Source organism: Cololabis saira, chromosome 21 (genome assembly GCF_033807715.1).
Source record: "Cololabis saira isolate AMF1-May2022 chromosome 21, fColSai1.1, whole genome shotgun sequence".
NCBI lineage: Eukaryota > Metazoa > Chordata > Actinopteri > Beloniformes > Belonidae > Cololabis > Cololabis saira.
Genome location: NC_084607.1, coordinates 10878579 through 10900515, shown reverse-complemented (window position 1 = coordinate 10900515; position 21937 = coordinate 10878579). Strand labels below are relative to the sequence as shown.

The 21937-nt window shown below is 42.8% G+C and overlaps 1 protein-coding gene and 1 non-coding gene across 4 annotated transcripts in view; one reads left to right on the top strand and one right to left on the bottom strand.

The window, feature by feature from the left end:
* The window catches only part of cacnb1 (calcium channel, voltage-dependent, beta 1 subunit), a 36550-nt gene that overhangs the window by 6152 nt on the left and 8461 nt on the right, over nt 1–21937 (top strand). The window contains exons 2-7 of one of the 3 annotated variants that reach the window (XM_061712634.1): nt 1007–1093; nt 14588–14707; nt 14783–14905; nt 16177–16313; nt 17023–17090; nt 19499–19527. In XM_061712634.1, the coding sequence (XP_061568618.1) occupies nt 1007–1093; nt 14588–14707; nt 14783–14905; nt 16177–16313; nt 17023–17090; nt 19499–19527 (564 nt within the window). Of the gene's footprint in view, nt 1–1006; nt 1094–6409; nt 6527–14587; nt 14708–14782; nt 14906–16176; nt 16314–17022; nt 17091–18889; nt 19042–19498; nt 19528–21937 lie in introns of those variants that run through there. The other 2 variants (XM_061712633.1, XM_061712635.1) reach the window with 2 other exon arrangements.
* Nucleotides 397–468, bottom strand: trnac-gca (transfer RNA cysteine (anticodon GCA)). Its single transcript has one exon. It is a non-coding gene; the product is annotated as a tRNA-Cys (tRNA).

Sequence of the window (21937 nt, the reverse complement as noted above, 5' to 3'; positions counted from 1 at the left end):
CATCGGGTCATGTTTGTTTAAAGGCAGGCGTGACGGCCTGGTTCGCTGGAGGGCCTCTGTGTGCTCCTCTGTGTGCTCCGCTGAGCATCATGTGACGGTAATAACAACGTGCTGAGAGGAGGACAATCATTACGGGTGGCTTGTTCGTCTGTCACTGGATATCTTCTGTGAATGCTGCAACAGCAGTTCAGACGCCGTGGAGGCAGTCGGCGTGTGTTTACACTGGTGTCCGTGTGTTTAGGAGACTGTGGTTTACTACAAGTACTACAAGTGGATCCAGTTGCTTCTCGTGGTGTCAACAAAGCGTTTTACAGGGTTTATGTTAATGGGAGTGGATACGTGAGGGTTTTAATGTCATTAAATGTGCAATACTCTGCTGAGCTCTGGCACAAAAGAAGGGGGCATCCGGATTTGAACCGGAGACCTCTTGATCTGCAGTCAAATGCTCTACCACTGAGCTATACCCCCGCTGGTGCTGCTACCTGTGTCCAGGTACGAAGTACAGAGGCATGTCAGAGGGCCGTGCTCATTTCCTGTGTTTCGATTGATCAGCTGTGCGTATTCTTCACCCGTCGCTCCCTTTTCATGTCTAAACAGCCAGCCTCCTGATTGTGAGCAAATGTGATTAGTCGTCCTTGCGTAACCATGGCGATGGCGGGCAGTGTGTGTGGACTCTGCCCAGAGTGCAGAGGCCGTTTGCCTGAGGTCTGCCAATCAGATTACGAGGTCCCACTCCGCATCAGAACATGAAAAATGACGAGTAATGCTCAGGGATACACGGCCCCGCTTCCTCTGTGGTCTGGTGATGCTGATGCTTTATCTCCGGCTCCATCTGACCGCCTGACCATCTCCACAAGCTCGTGCACACGCAATGTTAATGGCTGTCAAGTTCTGCGAACAAAATGAAACATTTCTCTAAGAAATATGTCAAGATAATTGCAAGATTAAACATTTTCTGATTTCCCTCTTTCATTCCCTCCTCCCTCCCCGCTTTTCCACCTTTCAGGGGAAGTACGCCAAGAGGAAGAGCCGATTTAAGCGCTCGGATGGAAGCACCTCCTCTGACACCACGTCCAACAGCTTTGTCCGACAGGTAACATTTCACCGTTAATCCTGTCCTCAGACGGCTAATCAGGCCACCAGACTTCAACTTTTCTATCATCATCACATTTAATGAAGAACAGATTGGTCCAAACTAATTAAAGTAGGGACTTAGCAGCTTTACTTAACATTTGAATATGTGACTTTTATCTCTTTGCAGCTGTATTTGAAGAATTGTGGGCATTTTTTCTCTTAAATACAAATGCAGCTTACACAGTGAATAACTTTAAATATTACTCCTTCACATATTGGAAGATAGAAGTTTAGAATATTTAGCACTGTTTGGCTCAGTTAGACTAAATAAACTAATGTTCACATGAAGAAAGAAATGATTGCAAGAATCAGGCCTCACTGATGACTGAGACTTGGACTCGGACTCATCAACGGCGTTTTAACTCTTAAATCAGAGACCTTAGATTTGGGTTTTCTGCAATATGCAATTATGATTTGGCATAGAATAATATCTACATTTAGTTCAATATTAATTTTGTGCAGGTGCACATTCTCACATGGTGTCGGCTCATGTCATACATGGCTCGTGTTTGGGAACAATGGAGCTAAAATCTCTCGTCTTGTGGAAAGAAGTTTCATCAGTGAGCTGATGGGGTCAACGTCCGACTTTTGTCATCATCTGGCAAACAAAAATCATCTAGCAGGGGCAGAGTGGTAGAGAAAACGATGAACAAGATCTAAAACTGTGTTTCACTGCCGTCTTCCGTTGCCTGCTGCTACCACTCAGAGCTGCAGCTGTAGCCTACTGACATTAAAACGGCGCTGACTGTGTAATGCAGGCCGAGACGGCTTTCCAGTATGTACGAGTCTGTTGAACTGTTCATTCGTAAGTTAATGCAAATTGTAAAAACTGCTATTCACTGTCACAAGAACATGTGTGCTTAGAGATGCTTAAAAGCATCACGGACTAAACTCAAATGATCGGCCTGCTAACACCTGCAAAGTTCTACTTTCACGAGCTAAAAAACAAATGAAATAAGGATGATGTTATGTTTTTTAGTACAGATCTGCTTTTTTATGGTCTGGACTACCTTTATGATGATTATGAGGTTTTTTTTTAGATTTTCTTTTTGAAGAATTGAATTGATCCGGTGTGAATTATAGATATTTTGGTTACAGCAGTTGTAGATATTGAGTGCAACAGTAAAATCCCACAAGCTCGCTTCAAAGGAAGTTATTTCCAAACATGTATACCGATCTATAATAGACCGACACCTACAGTAATGACGAGGTTTCATCTCTCTGTGGAGTTGAAGGGGTTTATTTTTGCTCCGCTGTTGGCACTTTCTGTTCTCACCATTATCAGCAAGTCACTTTATCCATCTAGACTGTCTGTTGTTTGGATAATATCAGAACCAAAAAGACCTTTATTCTCTCGTCTTTATAATAAACATATCTTTTTATTTTGCTGTCTACGCATGCCACAGGCAGCCAATAGGCGACGTGCACTGAAATAGCTTTGATAATGTCACTTGCAGGAACAGTCAAACCCCAGAGACTGCAACGCCGTAGCGTCGCTGTAACGCAGTCGCTGCTGAGATACATCAGTAGAGATGCCCAAAGGGCTCATGTTGAACAATGTTCCCCAGGTGTTGAACTCCCCCCGCGTCCCCGGTGACCTTTACCCCGCCCAGTTTACAGAAGCATTGCCTATACGTTCAACGTACGGCATGTTTACTGGTAAGAAAGGATGAAGGAACACGTCCTCCTCCTCGGATAGGAGCAGGAGGAGTTTGTCTTCTGGCGTCACAGGACCGTGACCCCTGCAGCCGTCTTTGACCAGACATGACGTGCTCTGGAGCCACACTGCGTCGTAGCAGAACGGGCCTCTCTCTTCCTGCCTGACCTCTCTATTTGTGAGAGGAAGGGATGCGCCCTGTGCTGCGTGACATTTACCTGTTCACCGCCGGTGTTGTTTTAGGGGAAAAAAATCCCTTCGCTGTTGGTGAACACAGGGAGCTGAACTTTCCAGCGGTTTTAAAAGGTTACCTGCAGCCTCACATGCACTCCCCCCCCCTTCCTTCCGCCTGCCCTGCCCCACATTAACTCTGCAAGCGCATGCAGGAGCCGGCAGGAAGGCAGGGTTCATAATCTGTCACACTGGAAGGAGCACATTACCCATTAAAACAATCAAACGTGCTCCATGGCCTCCGTACTCATTTGTAATGTTGAACTGGGGGGAGATATGAAACGGTGCGGGATGTTTTCACACACAATGCATGAAACTGTTTCAAAATTGAAGGCAGGTTTTAGTGCATATAGATATTAGTGTAACGACTGAAAACAGACCGATCTATAGGCTCTACTGTCTCACACACCCACGCAAGCGCTTACTCGTCCACAACACACACACACACACACACACACACACACACAAATACATGCGAGCCACAATCAACCAACGGCTGAGCCGGCTGATACACTCAGCCTGGTTTCCATGGCGACCGGACTACTGAATCTCCCCCTGTGTGCAGGCAAAGTGGGATGGAGCGGCAAGGCAGAGGGGGGATGTTTCATTGCAATGTTGCCTTTCTTGTGTGTGTGTGTGTGTGTGTGTGTGTGTGTGTGTGTGTGTGTGTGTGTGTGTGTGTGTGTGTGTGTGTGTGTGTGTGTGTGTGTGTGTGTGTGTGTGTGTGTGTGTGTGTGTGTGTGTGTGTATGGGTGGGTGTATGTGTGGGTAGGTGAGGCCTGTGTGTTTATTGTGTTCAAGTTCATCAAAAACACACTCCGTCTTCAGGTGAGAAAGCTAAGTCTGTCTCCTGTTGCTGTGTGAACACGCCACCACCTCTCAGTGCCGTTTCACCGAGCTCCGGTAACATTATCAATGAAGAACAACACATGCACACTATTCTTTAAGCATCAGGGATATTAAGATGAGCACAGCTGATCCGTCTGCTGGAGGCTGAGGACAGAGAGAGTGCTTCATAAGACCTGGTGGCTCCTGCTCTGAAATGAAACGGTATCATCTGACACAGAAGTGTCTAATGGTTTGTTCAACAACTTGCTAAAAGCAATCGTTGGTGAAACAGAATGCTGGTACCGTTTGCAGCATTAAAAACATGCCGTTATTGCTTTTACTCTATCCTAATTTTCCATAATCTCACCAAGAAGCTAAAAATACCAAACCGATATGTCATGAACACCAATTAGAGCATTTTAAATGGAGTCAAAAGTTTTCTCTTTTTTTTTCCACGACATGGGAAACACAAAGCTTCTTGCATTGATTAAAATTCCAGCAAGTTTTTTTTTTAATACAGTATCGCGGTGATCTTGGACATAGGCCTTGTTGAAAAAATCGATTTCCCAATTCTAAATCGATTCTCATATTCATTCCTAAAAATCGATTCATATGTCTAAAGATCGATCTTTTTTTTTTTTTTATTTATTTATTTATTTATTTTTTTTCTTTTATTTATTTATGTTTTTTTTTTCATCATTACATTACAACTTTTGGTTATTTTTTTGTTTATCCCCAAAAAAGGAATGTTTTGTTGGACCAGAGAATAACTGGTGCCATGTTTTTGCCGTTAAATATGTTTAAAGGTATGAAAAACATTTAAGTGTTAGGTTATAATTGCATAAATTGTCTATATTTCATTACTTTGTATACTGTCTTGGGGTTACATTAGCAAAAAAAGCTAAAAAACCAAATGCTCAAAAATTAAAAACCAAAATAGACAATAGAAAATGGAACAAATAAAAACGGAATGTGGGAAAAAATAAAACCGATTTCATCCGTCTCTGTTTCCTCCCTGGATCTGTTTGGTAATTCTGACCCACATGATGTTTCTGAAAGCAGTTCTATCAGCGTTCTGGAAGCTGATTGGTCCTTACAGCATCATTAGCTGCAATACTTGCTGTTTAATCTCAATATAATACTAGTAGTAATATTTTGCATAACTACAGTCATATAATTCATGCAACAGCTCAAAAAACAGTTTTAATAACACTAACCCAAATCAATATCGGAATCGGATCGCATCAAATCTTGATAATCGATTCTGAATCTTAAGAATCGGAATCGAATCGATTCTTGACATTTGAATCGATCCCCAGCCCTACTTGGACATATACCTGCAGCTACTACCAGAGCCCCCGGCTCGGCTGCTGAGGGTTCAGGTTGTGGAGCATCGCTGAATCCCAGCAGAGCCAGAGATGCTGCTGTGTCTGGCAGGTCAGGGAGCCGGCTGGGGGATCTGTTCGCAGCTCTCCATTTTCTCACCTTTCCCAGCTGGCTTGTTGTCACCGAACACAAATACAAGGGAGGAAGAAGTGGTGGGGATCATAGCCGGGAGGAAGCCTCTGTCATCGTGTCAGAGGTCGCCCTCTGGTGGACAAATTAGACCCCAACCCCACCACCACCCCCCCACTTAGCCACAACGATCAGGTGGAGATTCCTCTCCCTTTAGCATTACTCTGTGCTTTTACCAGAGAATAAGTTAAGTCATGTTAGAGGATGATCAAACCTGACATCGCTCTCCTTTTTCGCTTCTTTATTTCTGTCGATTCTCAAGCTTTTTGGTTGTTTTCTGGTTTTTTGTTGCGTTTTTTCTTTCAGAAATTGCATTTTTGACACAGTGCAAGAACTGACTACTTTTTGACTTGACTGAGTTCTTCTTCTTGGATAAAAGCTTGTGCTAAACACGATGCGTTGTAATGTACACTGAAGTTTTCAAGTGCCCCTTGCTGCAGAGTTTGTTTTGTATCATGTTCACCGTTGCAGCACTGGGCCGGCGACTGGTCCTCTTTTGGTCCAGAGGGCCGGAGCAACGGAGCAAAAAAGAGAGGAGGGGATTTCCTTTGGCACTGCCCAGTCCTCTCTCACGTCAGCCAGGGCATTGAATGACTGACGGCTGCATACCAAGCCTCCTCCCGGGTCTTAGTGTGTCCGCGTCCCTCTTTCTGTCCCGCCAGGGCTAAATATATTTCCCCAGTTTGCAAATGTAGCACAAGTCCTGCAATCTGACCCCCAGCCAGCTCCAGCTCCCTTCCTTTACACAGGGTTCACGTTCCTCTGGGGGGGTGGAGGTGGGGGTGTGTGTGTGCGTGTGTGCGTGTGTGTGTGTGTGTGTGTGTGTGTGTGTGTGTGTGTGTGTGAAGGCGTAAGAAGTTAAGAGAGTGATCTCTTAGTTTCACACATACGAGACTCTTTTCTGGCTTTCTCTCTTATCATTTACACACTACTGTACACGCGCACACACACACACACACACATGCACTTGTTTAACTAACAGGCAGATAGCTCTCTCACACACACACACACACACACATACAGTCACACGCACACACACACACACACTTTCAGCCCTACTCTCTCCCTGGAGTCTGGCAGTGCCCCCCTGGTTTGCCGTGGTGCGGCGAGCGTGGCAAAGGAGGTATGGAGCGGACCGAGAGGATTCACAGGCCCGTAATGGTAAGAAAGATCCGGATAAATCTACGAGCCGCGTACTTTTAGCTGCATCCGACCAAACTGGAACCATTTTACGCAAAAACCTTTGTATGACTTTCTTTCCATGGACGTAAAAGGACGAGATGAGTGTTGGCTGTTGGAGAGACACTGGTGTGTTGAGATTGAGACGTTCTGCCCCATCCTGAAGGCGCCGGACCTCCCGGTCTGTCGGCCGTCTTTGACTGGACTGTGCCGTTCCATTTTGGGCCGGGACACAGCTGCTGGAAAGGCGCTGTGTTTTTAATTAGACTCCCAGTCCCACTAGATGCCTCTGCTGCTATGTAGCGCTGGTTGTTCAGCCGTCCCGGCAACTGTGGCCATTTCAAGGGCTCCTTTCACCCCCCGGACCCTCTGTCCTGGGCGGGCCGGGGCTGGACCTGGACCGGAAACTTCGGAGTTAGTTCACAATGCAGAACTTCACGATTTAATGTTGTCATCGTTGGCTTTTGTGATTGTTTCCATAGTTTTTGCTCTAAAGTTTAGGAACAAGTCGGTACAACTTTTTTGAGAGATGTAATTAACTGCTAACGGTTATTTTCAGAAAGAAGCCGTGAACAATTGCACCTGGTGAAATATTTCAATCTCAAAGTGTCATAAACCCTTAAAATAGTCACATTTGAGACACAGGAATCGTGAATAGTTGCCGCATGTTTATTTATAGGAAAAAGCTTGAAGATAATAGTCCAGGATAGTCGATGAGCTAACTTTTGATTGAACAAGTGATGATATATGCAGCGTTTTATCACTTACATTTCTGCAGTTGCAGTTTTATCTGTCAGACGGCTTTCCAGCCTCAGCCTTACGTCGCCTTCGCTCTAAATGATTCCCACAGCATGAAGGTGTCTGTTTTTGTCTGATCACCCACGGGAGGTAAAGGGCCCACCTGAGTTGAAGTCGGCACAGATGTGTAACTTTCTGATAAATTCTGCCGTTTGCCACCTGATGTCTGCATACTTATCCTTTAAATAACCCATAATAGTGGTATTTTTTGTATTTCTCACTGATAATAGCCTTCCTGAATGATCATCTTCACATGTCATCCACTAGACCAGGGGTGTCAAATGTGCGGCCTGTGGGCCTTATGCGGCCTGAGAGAGATTTTCATGCGGCGCGCGAGAAGTTTCCAACCCAAAAAAAACGAAATGTTCATTTACTAAAAAGGATGGCATAAATAATTGCCATGAATCGCAGCATATCCGATAATATATTTCTTCTATAAATCCATCGTTATTCCACAAATAGAGCAGTTTTCAATATTTTTTTTCTAGAATGCATTTGCCGATTTTATTTCTTTGTAGACGGTCGTTTATTTTTATTAACTGACTACTATTATATATTTTCGTGGGAAAAATATCACTGCCAAAAAGATGATACAAGATATTTATTCGGAGAATTTCAGTTTTGAATACGAGGATAGTGACAAAGTAAAACAGTTAAAAGAGAAGTGCTGACTTTTTCGGCACACTGGCGTAAATATCCGCGCCAATTTTTAAAAATAAATACACTTAATTGTACTGGAAAAATCTCTAAATCACAAAGAAACACTCTCAGATGTAATAAGAAAGATTTTGCTTTTAATTAAATTTCCTATAAAAAATCGAAATATAAAAAAAACATACTTGTTTCTGTTTATCTTTGTAAAAAAATATTAAAAGTATCTTACATAATTTGAAAAAAAACGAGAAATTTCAAGAAAAGATCCTGAAGAAATATATTTTACATAATTAGAGTGTAAACAAAGTGCATATTTCCTTTAAAATTAACTAAACTGATATTGAATTAAATAACAATAGGAAAAAAAAGAATTAGAAAAAAAACATTTCCGCACCGTTTTTGTTATTTTGAGCGTGCGGCCCGCGAGAAAAGAATTGGTCAAATCCGGCCCGCCAAGCAAAATGAGTTAGACACCCCTGCACTAGACAGTATTTGAAGCTGATTGACCCGGGCTTGCCTTCGGGTTTCCTGCTCTTGCTTTGTGAAAACGGGGGTTTCTGCTCAGTTCAATCCATGACTCATCTTTCTGGTCACTTCCACACCGTCCAGCCGGTTGCCATGACGCTGCTTTGACAGGGGAAGAGGAACATGGCCATTTACCGCCAGCGGCCAAGAGGGTTAAGACAGGAAATCTGTCCTTTGTGTGTGCAGGCATCCTGCGGGACATCTTTTCTGCTTCTTCTTCTTCTATTCCAGCTTCCTTTTACCTCATCCAGTCTTCGCTGAGTTAATCCCCCTCTATATGTGCTCTGAATATATAGTGGAGCTTATAGGCTTGGCTGCTGCCACGTTCTTGTTGGAGATGTTGTATTCCTCTTCTTCTCTGAAGTGCGCGACAGCTGCGGCTCGAAGGAGACTCAGAGATACAGCGAAGAGAGAAAGATTTTCTCAGTTTTTCTTTGTTTTTTTTTCTCATTTTCACATGATCTGAAGTGAGAGTGTGAAGATATTCTTATCTGTTTAATTATCAGGGCAGGGGTTGGGAGTATGTGTTAGCTCGGAGTGGTAATCACTCCTCAGGCGTGCATTGTGAAGTCTGACAACACCCGCTGCAATGTTCCTGTTACTTGTGGCAGCAGCAGATTCAGATCTTCAAACTCTGCCCCGTTATTCCACGCTAATATATGAATAGATGAAGGTTAGAACTCACTGTGTGTCAAAAGTTGATATATAGTAGAGAAATGATAACAAAACCATCATAATATTAATGCTACATCAATATTTTCACAGCCATGTTGAAACTAATCTCCTTTTGCCTTTCAGCTGCTAGTTTTCCCTCTGATTTCATTTTTAATTACTTTTGTTTCCGCGGGAGGAAGTATATTGACTGATTTCTTTGCTGGAAGGTGACTCCTTTCAGCCCTCATCCTTAACGGCACTTGCCTTTCGCCATCCCGCCCTCATTCCTTATTCCATTATACCCCTTCGCTCTGTTGCTCTCCGTTCTTGACTCCATTTATTCAGTATCACTGCTAAAGAGGTGTAAATTTATCACGGTGGCAGCCACTGTGCAGCAAATGGAGGAGAAATGGCTCTTGATTAGGTAATAACACCTCGTGCATCCTTTGTCTGCTCCTTCTGTGGGTTGTGACACGGAAAACCAGCAGCTGTATTGTCAGACTGGTAAAAACACTGATTATTCCCTTGAAAATCTCCGTAAATAAAGTAAATAATGTAATGATGCAACAGTTTGCTCGTTATACTCAATGCATGACATCACAGCTGTAAGTACCACAGTGTCAAAAAGCTTTTATGAACCCGCCTCAATTTTCATTTCTCATTTGGTTGTTTTATCTGGTATTGATTCCGGTGACTTCTTCCCACCTCCTTGCTCGTACAGCTTCCCCCGTGCAGCCCTGGCCACCTGTGACGAGCTGCAGCCGCGGTTACTATGACACTGCCGGGGTCTTTTGCTGTGACCGGGCCAATGGGAGAACGGCTCTAGCGTCAGGTGGCCTGCAGCTATTTTAAACAGAAGCTGTATGTGAAGTGAAGCAAGCGGCTAAATTAGAGACACAACATAAGGACATCAGAGAAGAAGAGGAGGTGGATAGGGAAAGTGTCACATTTGAGTAGGTTTCAGGGGAAGGATGAGCTTTGAGCGGTCACTAAGTACTGTCTATTTTATCTCTCCCCTAGTCCAACAAGTATTGACTTTTGTGTCCCTGTCTTTTTTTTCCTGGTTGAATGTGTCGTGAATCAATTGGATGGCTGACTCAGAGGCACAAATACACACATACAGTCATCAGATGTCCTTTCTACTCCCTATTTATCTTTGCTGCAGCCCTGACTTGTTGTATTGAGTGGGTAGGTCCTCCATTGTTTGATGTCATTTCAGGGTTTTCTTTTTTTTTTTTTTACCCTGTAAAACCTTCTCTATGCGTCTCCCATCCATCTGCGCCGCTTGTTGGGATGCACCTTTAGTCTCCACAGCATGACTCAGTGACACCACGTGGGCGCTGCTGCCATTCTCCTCATTAGTGGCTGCATGCCACTTGCGGTATCATTCTTCCTGCTTGAGTGGGATGTGCGCGCACCACTGAGTGCTGAAACAGGAAGTCGGGATGCTTTGCGAATGCTCAAGGACGTGCAGAGAAGCCAGCCATCGCCTCGGTAACAGGGAGTGTCTGCATTCAGAGTTGCCGTTGCCAAGTCACGGAGCTCCTCGGTACAACAGGTGGCGGTCAGAATCAACATCAGTGTTTGTGGTTTCATTTCAAATCGTGCAGCCACGTGGACTCTAATCAAAGGCGCAGAGGAGGATTAATCACACAGATATGCATGTGCAAACACTAACAAGCCACAAAGATGCTTCAGGCATGACCAGTTTTTCCTCTGGATATATTTAGACCTTTGAATCCAGCCAAGTGTTTATTTGTTATGGTGCATGTAGTGGAAGTGCAGGACCGTATGCTGGTCCACAGATGGGATGCAGGCAGTGAGGAAAATAATAAAACCTTTTACACATCACCCAAAGAGTTGCTGTTGTAGGTATCTGCAACAGTCCAAATAAATGTCCATCTTAAATCTGACGGAGCTGTTAACAGAACAAGAACCTGTTCCATGAGTAAACCAGAAGTAGGTAAGCATCTTCCCTCACTGAAAATAACAAAACCATTATCGAGATTAGAGGAGGAATTGAATCTCAGTGCTTCAAGAAGCATTTAGGACTTTAGCCTTGCACTGCTAAACGTTGCTTTACCCCGGATCGTTTATCTCATCTTTATTATGGCAGCAACCCTATTAGTCACGGCACACGTTCACAGCCGAAACCGTTTCAGAGATTTGCGAGCGAGCAAACGAAGTCTTGCTAAGATGGGACGCCGTTAATCCACCTCTGTGGTTATCTTCAGCCTTTCCCTGCTGAGCTTTATTTGCCCTCGTTGACTCTGATCTGAAGTCATGTTTCATATTTCCAGTGCAGGAGGCAATATTCAGATCCTTCATTGAAGTTAAAATACAGCATTGTAAAAAAGAACTACGTCATTTCATGAATAAGCTTAATTATGTAAGAGTCGAGCAGAAATGTTGATTGACTTATGAATAATTATTATTAGTCTGACTGTCAGTATCGAAGTGTCTGCATCCACCTGCTTCTGTCGTAGCGGCTGAAGTTTGAGTTTTCTGCAGTTTCATAGACGGAGATATCCGATCAGTTTGAAGGTGGATTAATATGATTGGAGATGATAAAAAGAAACCTAATAACTCTTATCGTTTTTGGTGAGCTGCTGCATTTGATCGTTTATGAAAATCCAACTTTAAAGAACTAGAGAGAAGAATCCTGATTTTTTTTTAGCTTTTTAAGATTCAAACATCGTCATGTAACTGTCTGGGCTGCTCTTTTTCTTGAGTCAGAACCCGAAAGGTTGGAAACTTCTGGTTTGAGGCAACACATATAAATGCACATTATCACCACCAATCACACTGCAGAGAGAGAAAGAGCACCAAGGATTATTCACAACACTGGCTTTAGCGATAATAACACTCATTATTTTTTTAAATGAATTGATTTGGTTCATTTTCAAACAGCTCAATTGATGTGTAGATAGGTAAACAAACAATCCATCCCCAAGCAATATTCAAGAACAGTTTTGGATGTAAATTGAGGGGGAAGTTAATATTCAAACATCCTCAAGAACGTAGAACTGTGAGTGAAGCTGTGGTTTAAAGATTAAATGTAGAAATGAAGCAATGTACAAGCATGAACCAGTTTAAAAACTGGTCACTTATAAAGGTGAATATAGAGAAGATGTGGAAGCTGAAGACAGTTGCAGTGGTAATAGTATTTGCAGAACTTGGAGGGATTACCTCCAATGATTATTAGTTAGTGGAGAAGGGATAGATAGGGTTAATTAAGCTCTGATCAGGGTTCAGCGTCCTTTTGGCATGTGATGGAGCTCATTCTGGCAAAGTTCTGGTTTGAGGGCAACTGGCTGCCCACTGCGCCAAACTCCTCAAAATATAAAACTGTACTCTAGTACAGGTTTTCATTTTTTGAGTGAATCTACTTTGTTAATCTCCACCACTTCAGATTTCATGCAGTTTTCCTGTTGCACCCCAAAACAACTTTAATGGGAACCCTTTTAAAAATCTTCTTATGTCATAATTAGTTTTTACAAAGTTTTTACATGAGTTTTAAACGTTTGCAAAGTTGTATTGTTTCCTTTTTTTGAGCTCAGGACCTGTTTGCACAAAGTTTCATTTAAAGCCCGGTACTGCACGACTCTGAACTGTCGCAGATAGACGATGGCGGTCCTGGATGAGAGATCGGGCCTCGTACCCAAGATTCAGCAGAGTGGGTGAATCGTAATTCTATATGATTGCTGAAATCCTTCCATTTATATGACACCCTCAAGGCGTTGCGGGAAAATTAAAGCATTTAGTGAATTATGAATGTTTCCATGGAGACAGAATTCTGTTGCTTCAACATCCGACTCAAGTGTCAGTCTTTTGAGTTCTTATGATTATGAAGTGTAGACACAAAAGTGACTCAAAATCAAATAAAACTCAATAGTTTCTTTTGCTGTTCCTGATCTACTTCAATGTTTTCACTCAGACACAAACGTGTTTGATGAATAGGAAAATAGTCCTTCCATATTCGTGAATATATCCACAGAGATCATCAAGACTTCACATGAAATGCATGTATAAGTGAGGTAACTAGCAAATGTTCAGCTTTATATAACACTGTTAAGATCTTGTTGGCAGAAAAACTCCCACATTGATTTTCTTTTTCATTTTTTCTCTGCAACAATAAGCACATTTTGTTGGGTCCTGTATTTTGCTTAGCAACACTTAAACATGTGGAATTTGTAGATCTTTTTGGCCGTTAACATAGGCTCTACCAAGCCAACGTGCACAGCGCTGCAACGTTTTTAGCTCTTCGGTCACTACAGACGATCAGGGTGCATCAGTTAATGGTTTGGATTCCTGGATAGGGACATATTTAATTATATACACCAGATGAACATTTTTTATCACTCTTTCATGTTAGATAAAAAAGACAGGAGCCCTTAAGAGGTAATTATACTTGAGCGTCCTGATGTTCTCTAGTTTCATGTACTGTAGCTTAAAAAAAAAAAAAAAAGTTTGTGACTTGTCCATATTCCTTCTACCTGGCACCAGTTCAGAGATGGTTTCTGCTCACACTTATGGGATGTCTGACTACACATGTGCAGGGATTTTTCAATCAACATTACATATGGTGCATGTCATCTTTGAGTTTTCTCACTTCTATTTTAAAAAAGCCTAAACCTAGTGAGTCACTTCTTCTTCCCAGCACATTCAGCTGTCCGCATTCTTGTCAGTGCCTCCTACAAATGCCAGGCAGCTTGTCAGCTCAAAAAAAAGAAAAAAAAATTACAGCACCAAGAGAACAAGTGGGATTGTTATATAAATTGAACACTCAAACTCTTCAGAAGAAAAGAACATTGGGCCGGTGCTCCGGGCTCACAGGACGGTGCGGGTTTTTATTGTGGCAGGTGTCCGGGTCGGGGTCAGCGGGAGAGAGTCAAGTTACCGTGCATGAGTGGTGGATGTGCTGGAAACTGCAGCCACTTCATGAGAAATTTATATCCTCAATGAAATTATAAGCAGACGTTGAGCCATTTTTTTCCCTTCTCTGTGCATGTTTCTGTACTCGATGCACCCACACACCGGACCGATTGCGCTTTTGCATAAAGATTTAAGACTTCAACCACGCTGGAGCTGCAGCGACTATGTCAGCCAGTTCATGTGCATCCTTTCCACCTCAAATTACAAAGAGTCATCTTACATGCAATAAAAAGGCCAGGGCCCCTTTTGTGTTTATGTTTCCCTTCTTGATCGAGTCTTGACCGCTCAGGACCTAGAACCATACCTGAATACAGGGTGCGGCACATGAGAACAGGAATCCAGGGCAGGCAGAAGATGAACGAACAGGTCATCTGGTTAAACTGTAGACGAGAAAATGTTCTGCAAGTCATTTTGCAGTGAGGCTTGGCTCCTAGACTTCCTCTCCTCACCTTTGGGAAAACTCATTGTTCATTTCAGGGCTCTGCAGACTCCTACACCAGCCGACCGTCGGACTCAGATGTGTCCCTGGAGGAGGATCCCGAGGCTCTGAGGAAGGAGGCCGACAGACAGGCCCTCGCCACGCTTGAGAAAGCAAAGGTCAGACGTCAACAGAGAGATCTCTTCATCCGTTTCTCTGCATGCTCCTAACTGTTTCTCTCATCGGGCTTCCAGACCAAACCAGTGGCATTTGCTGTGCGCACAAATGTGGGTTACAACCCAGGCCCCAGCGACGACGTCCCCGTGCAGGGAATGGCCATCTCCTTTGAAGCCAAAGACTTCTTGCACATTAAAGAGGTTTGAACATCCCACGTCCTCTATTGATCTCCCGTCTGCGCACAACAAAACATGCAGCTACGATTTCAGTAGCAACAAACTCACTCAAAAAGATTTGATTTCAAAGTAGCATTCTGTCAGAGGGCCCTGGGTGAGGTGTGGAAAAGCATGTCAACGCCAAGGCTTCAGGCTTCTCCCCTTTGGAACAATCGGTGGGTGGAAAGCCAACAAGGGTTCATGCTTTCCTGCATCTTACTCCGCAGCCTCCTTCTATCTAAACCGTAGCCAGGCAATGAGTGGGTGTTTGCTGCAGCACACACTGCACTGCAGGGAGAGATACATGGTCCAGAATCTGGGGAAAATACAGAAAACAAATGAAAGTGTGCTGGTTCTGATTTCAAAGGTTTTATATTTGTGTGTCATGCGTACAAATGGTGATCATAGAAAAGATTGTGTTTGATGAGCAAAGGCAAAGTAAATTGTGCTGCGTGTGCGCGGTAGAAGCTGGTTTATCATTGCCTCCTCTGACGCCAGCCTGCTTGTTCTGTATACAGAACAGAGCTGGGTAGAGTAGCCAAAAATTGTACTCAAGTAAAAGTACTGTTACTTCAGAATAATATGACTCAAGCAGAAGTAATAAGTAGTCATCCAAATAATTACTTGAGTAAAAGTAAAAAAGTACTTGGTGAAAAAACTACTCAAGTACTGAGTAACTGTTGAGTAACGTCTGATTTATTTCTTTAACACAATCATTCAAACAGACAAAAGTACAAAATAATCATCTTCAGGCAAATTAAATCAATAAAATAATTTAATTAATTAAAATTAATAAAAAAATCAAAAATAGCTTAAATTAAAATAAGCTTAAAGTAAATTCAAGCATTTTAATAAATAATAAAATAAATAAAATAACAGAATAAAAAAATAAATTAAGCACGAAATTTCAAGCCTTTGTACTTTTCTTTTTTAACCAGGCAGAACTAGAACAAGCCCATGAACTCATAGAAACTCTGTGTGTTTGAGTCTGTGTAAATGTGACAAAACATGCAAAAAAAAACATTTTTCCCAAAGAATCACCCAGTGATTCCATGAGATTGACGCGTACGTGGATAAAAGGGATAAAAGAAAAGTAACAGCTCAACGTAGCTTAATGTAGCGGAGTAAGAGTAACAGTTTCTTCTTCACAAATCTACTTAATTCAAAACTACTCTTAAAAGTACAAAATTTCCCAAAACTTACTCAAGTAAATGTAACGGAGTAAATGTAACTCGTTACTACCACCTCTGATACAGAAGTACAACAACGACTGGTGGATCGGCCGCCTGGTGAAGGAGGGCTGCGAGGTGGGATTCATTCCCAGTCCGGTCAAGCTGGAGAACACCCGGCAGCTGCAGGAGCAGCGGATGAGACAAAACCGGCTTAGCTCCAGGTGATGATGAAAGGCACGCTGCATCCACGGTGTCAGCAGAGCAAACAACAGCACCACTTTTCAAACAAGTCCAACATGAGTCATTATTCACACGGCAGACAATGTAAAACACCATAAAATAAGCAGAAGAGCAGCTGTGAGTCATTCAGTTCCTCTGTGCAGCTAAAGTATATACAGATCAGTCTCTTTAGTCTCTGTATTTACTGACACAATTCAGAAGTATGTACAGGACTGTCTCAGAAAATTAGAATATTATGATTTTCTGTAATGCAATTAAAAAAACAAAAATGTCATCCATTCTGGATTCATTACAAATCCACTGAAATATTGCAAGCCTTTTATTATTTTAATATTGCTGATCATGGCTTACAGCTTAAGAAAACTCAAATATCCTATCTCAAAAAATTAGAATATTCTGGGAATCTTAATCTTAAACTGTAAACCATAATCAGCAATATTAGAATAATAAAAGGCTTGCAATATTTCAGTTGATTTGTAATGAATCCAGAATGTATGACATTTTTGTTTTTTTAATTGCATTACAGAAAATAAAGAACTTTATCACAATATTCTAATTTTCTGAGACAGTCCTGTATATGCATGTATGTGTGCATGGTTTTGGTGTAAAAATGTTCAAGGAAATGATTACAGTTACAAATATGATTCACAATATTGAGTTATTGTTTTCTGCCATATGTTTCCGTTACAGTAAATCAGGAGGAAGTTCTAGTCTGGACGTAGCCACGGGAACCCGCAGGCCCACCCCACCTGGCACAGGTGAGGTCACATGGTGTCCCTATCAAGTCCCATAACGGCGACCATGCGGTTTGGAAGCGAGTGCGATGATACGGGCGGCCGATATTTAGATGAAGATATTAACTGGCCTGTTGTCCAGGCGTGACGGTGGATCACGGCGCGTCTCAGTGGGCCGCTGTGGGAAGCGAGAGAGGCCTCGCGGTCCGTCATTAGCACGTAGGATGGGACTGAAATAGAGATGAGAATGGGCCGCGCTCATTAAGCTTGTTAAGAATGTCTGGATTGCGTGAGAGTGTGTCACGGGGACAACACGGAGCTGCCTCCCAAGTGAAAATGGGGAAAAATAAACATCTGTAAATTACTTTAAACCATTTCTTCACCCAAAAGATCCAGTGAGCAGAGGTCCACGCCCGTATCACAGAACAGTCCTAGTCAGAGCCGCCTGGGAGATTTGCGAGGCCCTGTGCGTAATGGCAGGGGGGAGCCCTCGTGCACGAAATTTTTGGGTTTTTCGGGTCGGATCGGTTGTCTATATGCGCAATTTTAACTCTCCAATTAGCAAAATACTGGATACCTTCCCCTGCCTCATCATCATCTCTTGCCTCGACGTGGGGCCCCACGGCTGCTTGAGACCCGGTCGGATCGGTGATTTTTGTAACAAATTTATCAAACAAGCCTTGCATTAAACGCTTCCATTTTCTTTAGTTTTTTTCTTTTTTCATCCCCTGATGGAAATTTCCTGAATCTGTCTCGTTCTCTCGACATTGTGTGACAGTTTGTTCCAACTCCACCCGTCTGGATCAGAGCAGCTTGTGTCTGCGCTTGGTCTGACCAGAAACGTTGGTCTGACGCAGTTGTATTGAACAACAGACACGCGCATCATTGCACATATATTTATTGATATGCACAGACTAGTACACATTTAGGTCTGTAATGGAACGTGACTGTTAATATTCATAAGGGAAAAAACAAAAAAAAACGAAGAAAAAAAAAATTGAAAAAAAAAGAAAATTTGAAAAAAAAAAACAAAAAAAAAAACGGCCCATAGCGCGAGGCCCCCTGGGGCGTGAGGCCCCGTGCGGTCGCACGGTTCGCACACCCCTTGCGGCGGCCCTGGTCCTAGTACACCCTATCACGCTCCAGCAGAGCTCTGATAATGTGGACAGCATGTTCATGCAGAGATGAAGTTACATCTTACCTCTGTCAGGTGTTACAGGGGCTAATGTGTGGCTTTTGCAGTCTTATCTTAGAGTGCCGACACGATTGCTCCTCCTGTTTCCAGCTAAGCTAACAGGTTGCCTGCCAAGAGCGATATGCCAGTCTTTCTTTCTATATCTATCCCTCCCACCAAAAAATAATAAATTCACCTCCTGAAATCTCACGTTGCACCGTCCCCATCCCTTATCTTGATTCCTACTTTGCTCTCTTCTGCTGTCTCTCTATTCCCCCCGCAGCCCCTCCCTCTAACCCCCATCTCCCACATCCACACCTCCAGTCCGGTCGCTTTCACAACGAATTCATCTTCTCCTCCGCTGTTCTCACTATCTCACCTGGAGTCTGTGCTTTGCCTCATGATAATCTGTTGTTCTTTTTTTGCAAACTCTTTTTTTTTTTCAGTTTCAGCCATGCTATAACACTTTTTTTTGTTCCTCTATCACAGTCTGTGTCACCTCTTGCCTCCTTTGGGATGCTGCTGCTCACATTCTCACACTCTTCCCCTTTTTTTGCTTTTCCTCTGTTATTTTTCTCTGCTCTCCTTCCCTTCTCTTCATCCTGTCTCCTCTTCTTCTGTTCTGTCTCTGCACCACCAAACCCATCAGCTCACGCAGATATTTCCTTTGACGTTGACCCCCTCGACCTGGATGCCGAGGAGCTCCCTGAGTCCCAGGGTGACCCTCGCTCCCCCAAGAACATGTCAGGCAGCGTAACGTCCCCCCAGGCCAACCAACATCGACTGCCCTTCTTTAAGAAGGTAACAATAGGGCCCCAGCTTTCCTTGTCCTCCATCCCGCCTTTGTGCTCAGGTGTGATCTCTCCTTCCCCCTCCAGTTTCTAACTTAAGTGCTCACAACTTAACCCTCCTGGCCGCTACCTCAGCTCCCGACTCTAACCCTGTTTGGCTCCTCAGGCTCCAGTCACCATGGGTATGCTGGGATATATTTGGTGGTGTGTTTATGTGCTGGATCATCTGGGAGAGGCGTTGAACTAAGTGATACCCCTGAAATGGCTGCTACTGCTTGATATCGGCCTGTTTCCCAAATGACCGCAGCAGTTAGTGTAAACTCTAATCAATAGACAACTCCTCTCCCAATTTCTTCACTATGCCTAACATGTCAATAACTAAATGTGCTCTTGTGTTTTGTGCTTTTTATTTGTTTGGTTTTGTTTTGTTTCGTCTCTTTTTGCTTCAATGTGGAATGCTACTGTAGGGGGCCCAGCTAAACAGAAACAGAAGTCGGTGAGTGTGGTTTGATCTAAAACACTAATCTCTAACATTTAAATCATGTTCTTGTGTTCCTGTGCGTTGTCTTGCACGTTGGTAGCTTGTGCTCAGCTTTTCACGCTTTCCAGGTGCACATTAAAGCCAAAACATCCTCAGAATCAGTTGAGAATTGTGGTGACGCTTCTGCCGTTTCGTTATGACTTTGCATCACAGCTGTCGGTGTGGCGGTCCAGGTGCAAAACCGACTCACATCCTGTTACTCAGAGAGTGACTGTAATGCGACCTGACATTCTCTCTTAAATTAATTCACGATTTCATGATTTGAGTGAAAATCGTCCACATTTGGATTCATTTATGCTCGTTATATGACATCATGAGTTAGGAATATGAGACATGGAATACATTTACATTATAACAGCATTGTCTCCAGGGCGGTTTATTAAGTTTAAAACATAAGTAAAATTGTGTTTTGTGTTTTTCCCCTTTAAAGCCTGAGGAAAAACAAACTGTTTTCTGATTAGCTAGAGAAGCCTGAGCAGGCACTGTGCACCGTTTTATTCTGTAATCACGGGGAAGAGGGCATCATAGGGAAGTATTTGACCTTCAATGCAATCAGATGTCATCAATGTTTAACTGTTTTCCGAGAAAAAAAAAACCCAAAAACCTGCATTTTTCCCAAACTATAGAGATTTATTCAGTTTAATTTAAGCTTTAAAACATTGCAATCTTTAATAGCTTCATTATGAAATAGTTTTGGATGATGGAAAAAATGGAAAAACTCTTTTTTGACCAATCAGAACAGAGTAAAGAGACAGGAGCCAAAATTAAGTATTTCAGATGGAAAGTGATAAGAAGCGCTGCAGGGTTGTACAGTAAAAAAAAATGTCTTAGAATATTCAGTTTGAGTTCAATTCAGGTTTATAACATAGGGCCAAATCGCAATAAATATCATCTCAAGCCACTTCAAGAATACCAAATCAGTCCAATTAATACAAAGCCAATTAGAAAAACTGTCTAGCAAATTAAGCCAACAGTTTGCACCAAGACAAGACAGTCCTGACCAAGAAAAAACTCTCCTTTAACAGGAAGAAATCTTTAGCAGAACCAAACCGGCCGAGGCGGACGGCCTGTATTACCTAAATTAAATCATAAAGATGAAAATGAGCGTGATATGAGTTCTTTAAAAGATACAACGCCTGTGTACGTGCTTCCTCCATAGAAAAAAGCCAAATCTCTTTTATTATCCCACTAAATAAATGATAAGTTGTAGGATTTTACATTTGTGCTCCTAATATAGTACATCATGGCTCCACAGTGTTGAACATAGTTATTTCTGTGTCTCACTGCTCCGACTTCTGCAATGATTTTGTGTAACTGAAAAACAAAAGAGTAGCTTTGTTATGTTCAATGATCCAACTTTGCCCCCCTCTATCAACAAGAGCCCTCCCGAAGCTTTGAAACTCTGTATTTTTAGCTCCTCTGGATACAAGAGAGGTTAAATAAGCTTCCGCTGTTTAACTTTATGTAATGTAAAGCAGAGGAGCAGCTTCTCTCTGCCGCCTGAAGTGCTGCACAGCGCAGGGAGGGGATCGGCAGTGCTTGCAGATCGAGAAAGGACAAAAAAATATCCCAAATGGTGCCATAATATATAAGATGCAACTGTTGTCACCCATCTGAAAATAGCTTCTGGAGCAGGTAGACTTGTGTGAATCCTGTATAGATGATTCACAACGTCATTATGATTCATGAAGTGCAAATACACGTAGAAGTCATTATGCTGCCGTATAGACTGGGTTTGGGCGTGGGCGTTCGGTTTAAGCATCTGTGTGGGCTTGTCCATTTCTTTGTGTACGTCACTTTACGTAAAGGGCTTTTCAATTGCCTAAAAAAAAAAAAATCCCACATTTTACATTTTAAGGAGAGCAGCTAGTTTTATTTTTTCATTCTTTAACTGGTTAACAGTCAATAAAGCAGCGCTTTAAAAACATCCTCATAGAAATGGACGTAGCAGGAATGGAGTCTGTTTTTACTGTAAAAATATTGCTCCAGCAGTTGCAGGCAGACATATTTTGACAGTTCCCAGTTAACGGGGGAGACGTGTGAAGTATGACGTGTGTGATAAGGGCCGCAGCGCAGTCACGAGAATTCTCCTGACACCCTGGCATCTGGTTTAATTATGGCTACTTTAATTATGCCAGACTGCAGACTAAGAAATAGAGGCCAGGGCTCTCCGTTTAAAATTGATCCCTGCCTCTGAGCGCTGATAGACACTCAATAAAAGCAAATGGACTCCAACGTCTTAAAGTCGCCATCCATCAATGCGAGCGCTGGTGTGAGAGGAGGACAGGGACATGTGCATGAGTGTAACTCTGTCCACTGCAGATCTGTGTGAGCTCTATGAACCTGTGCAAACATGATAACGTGC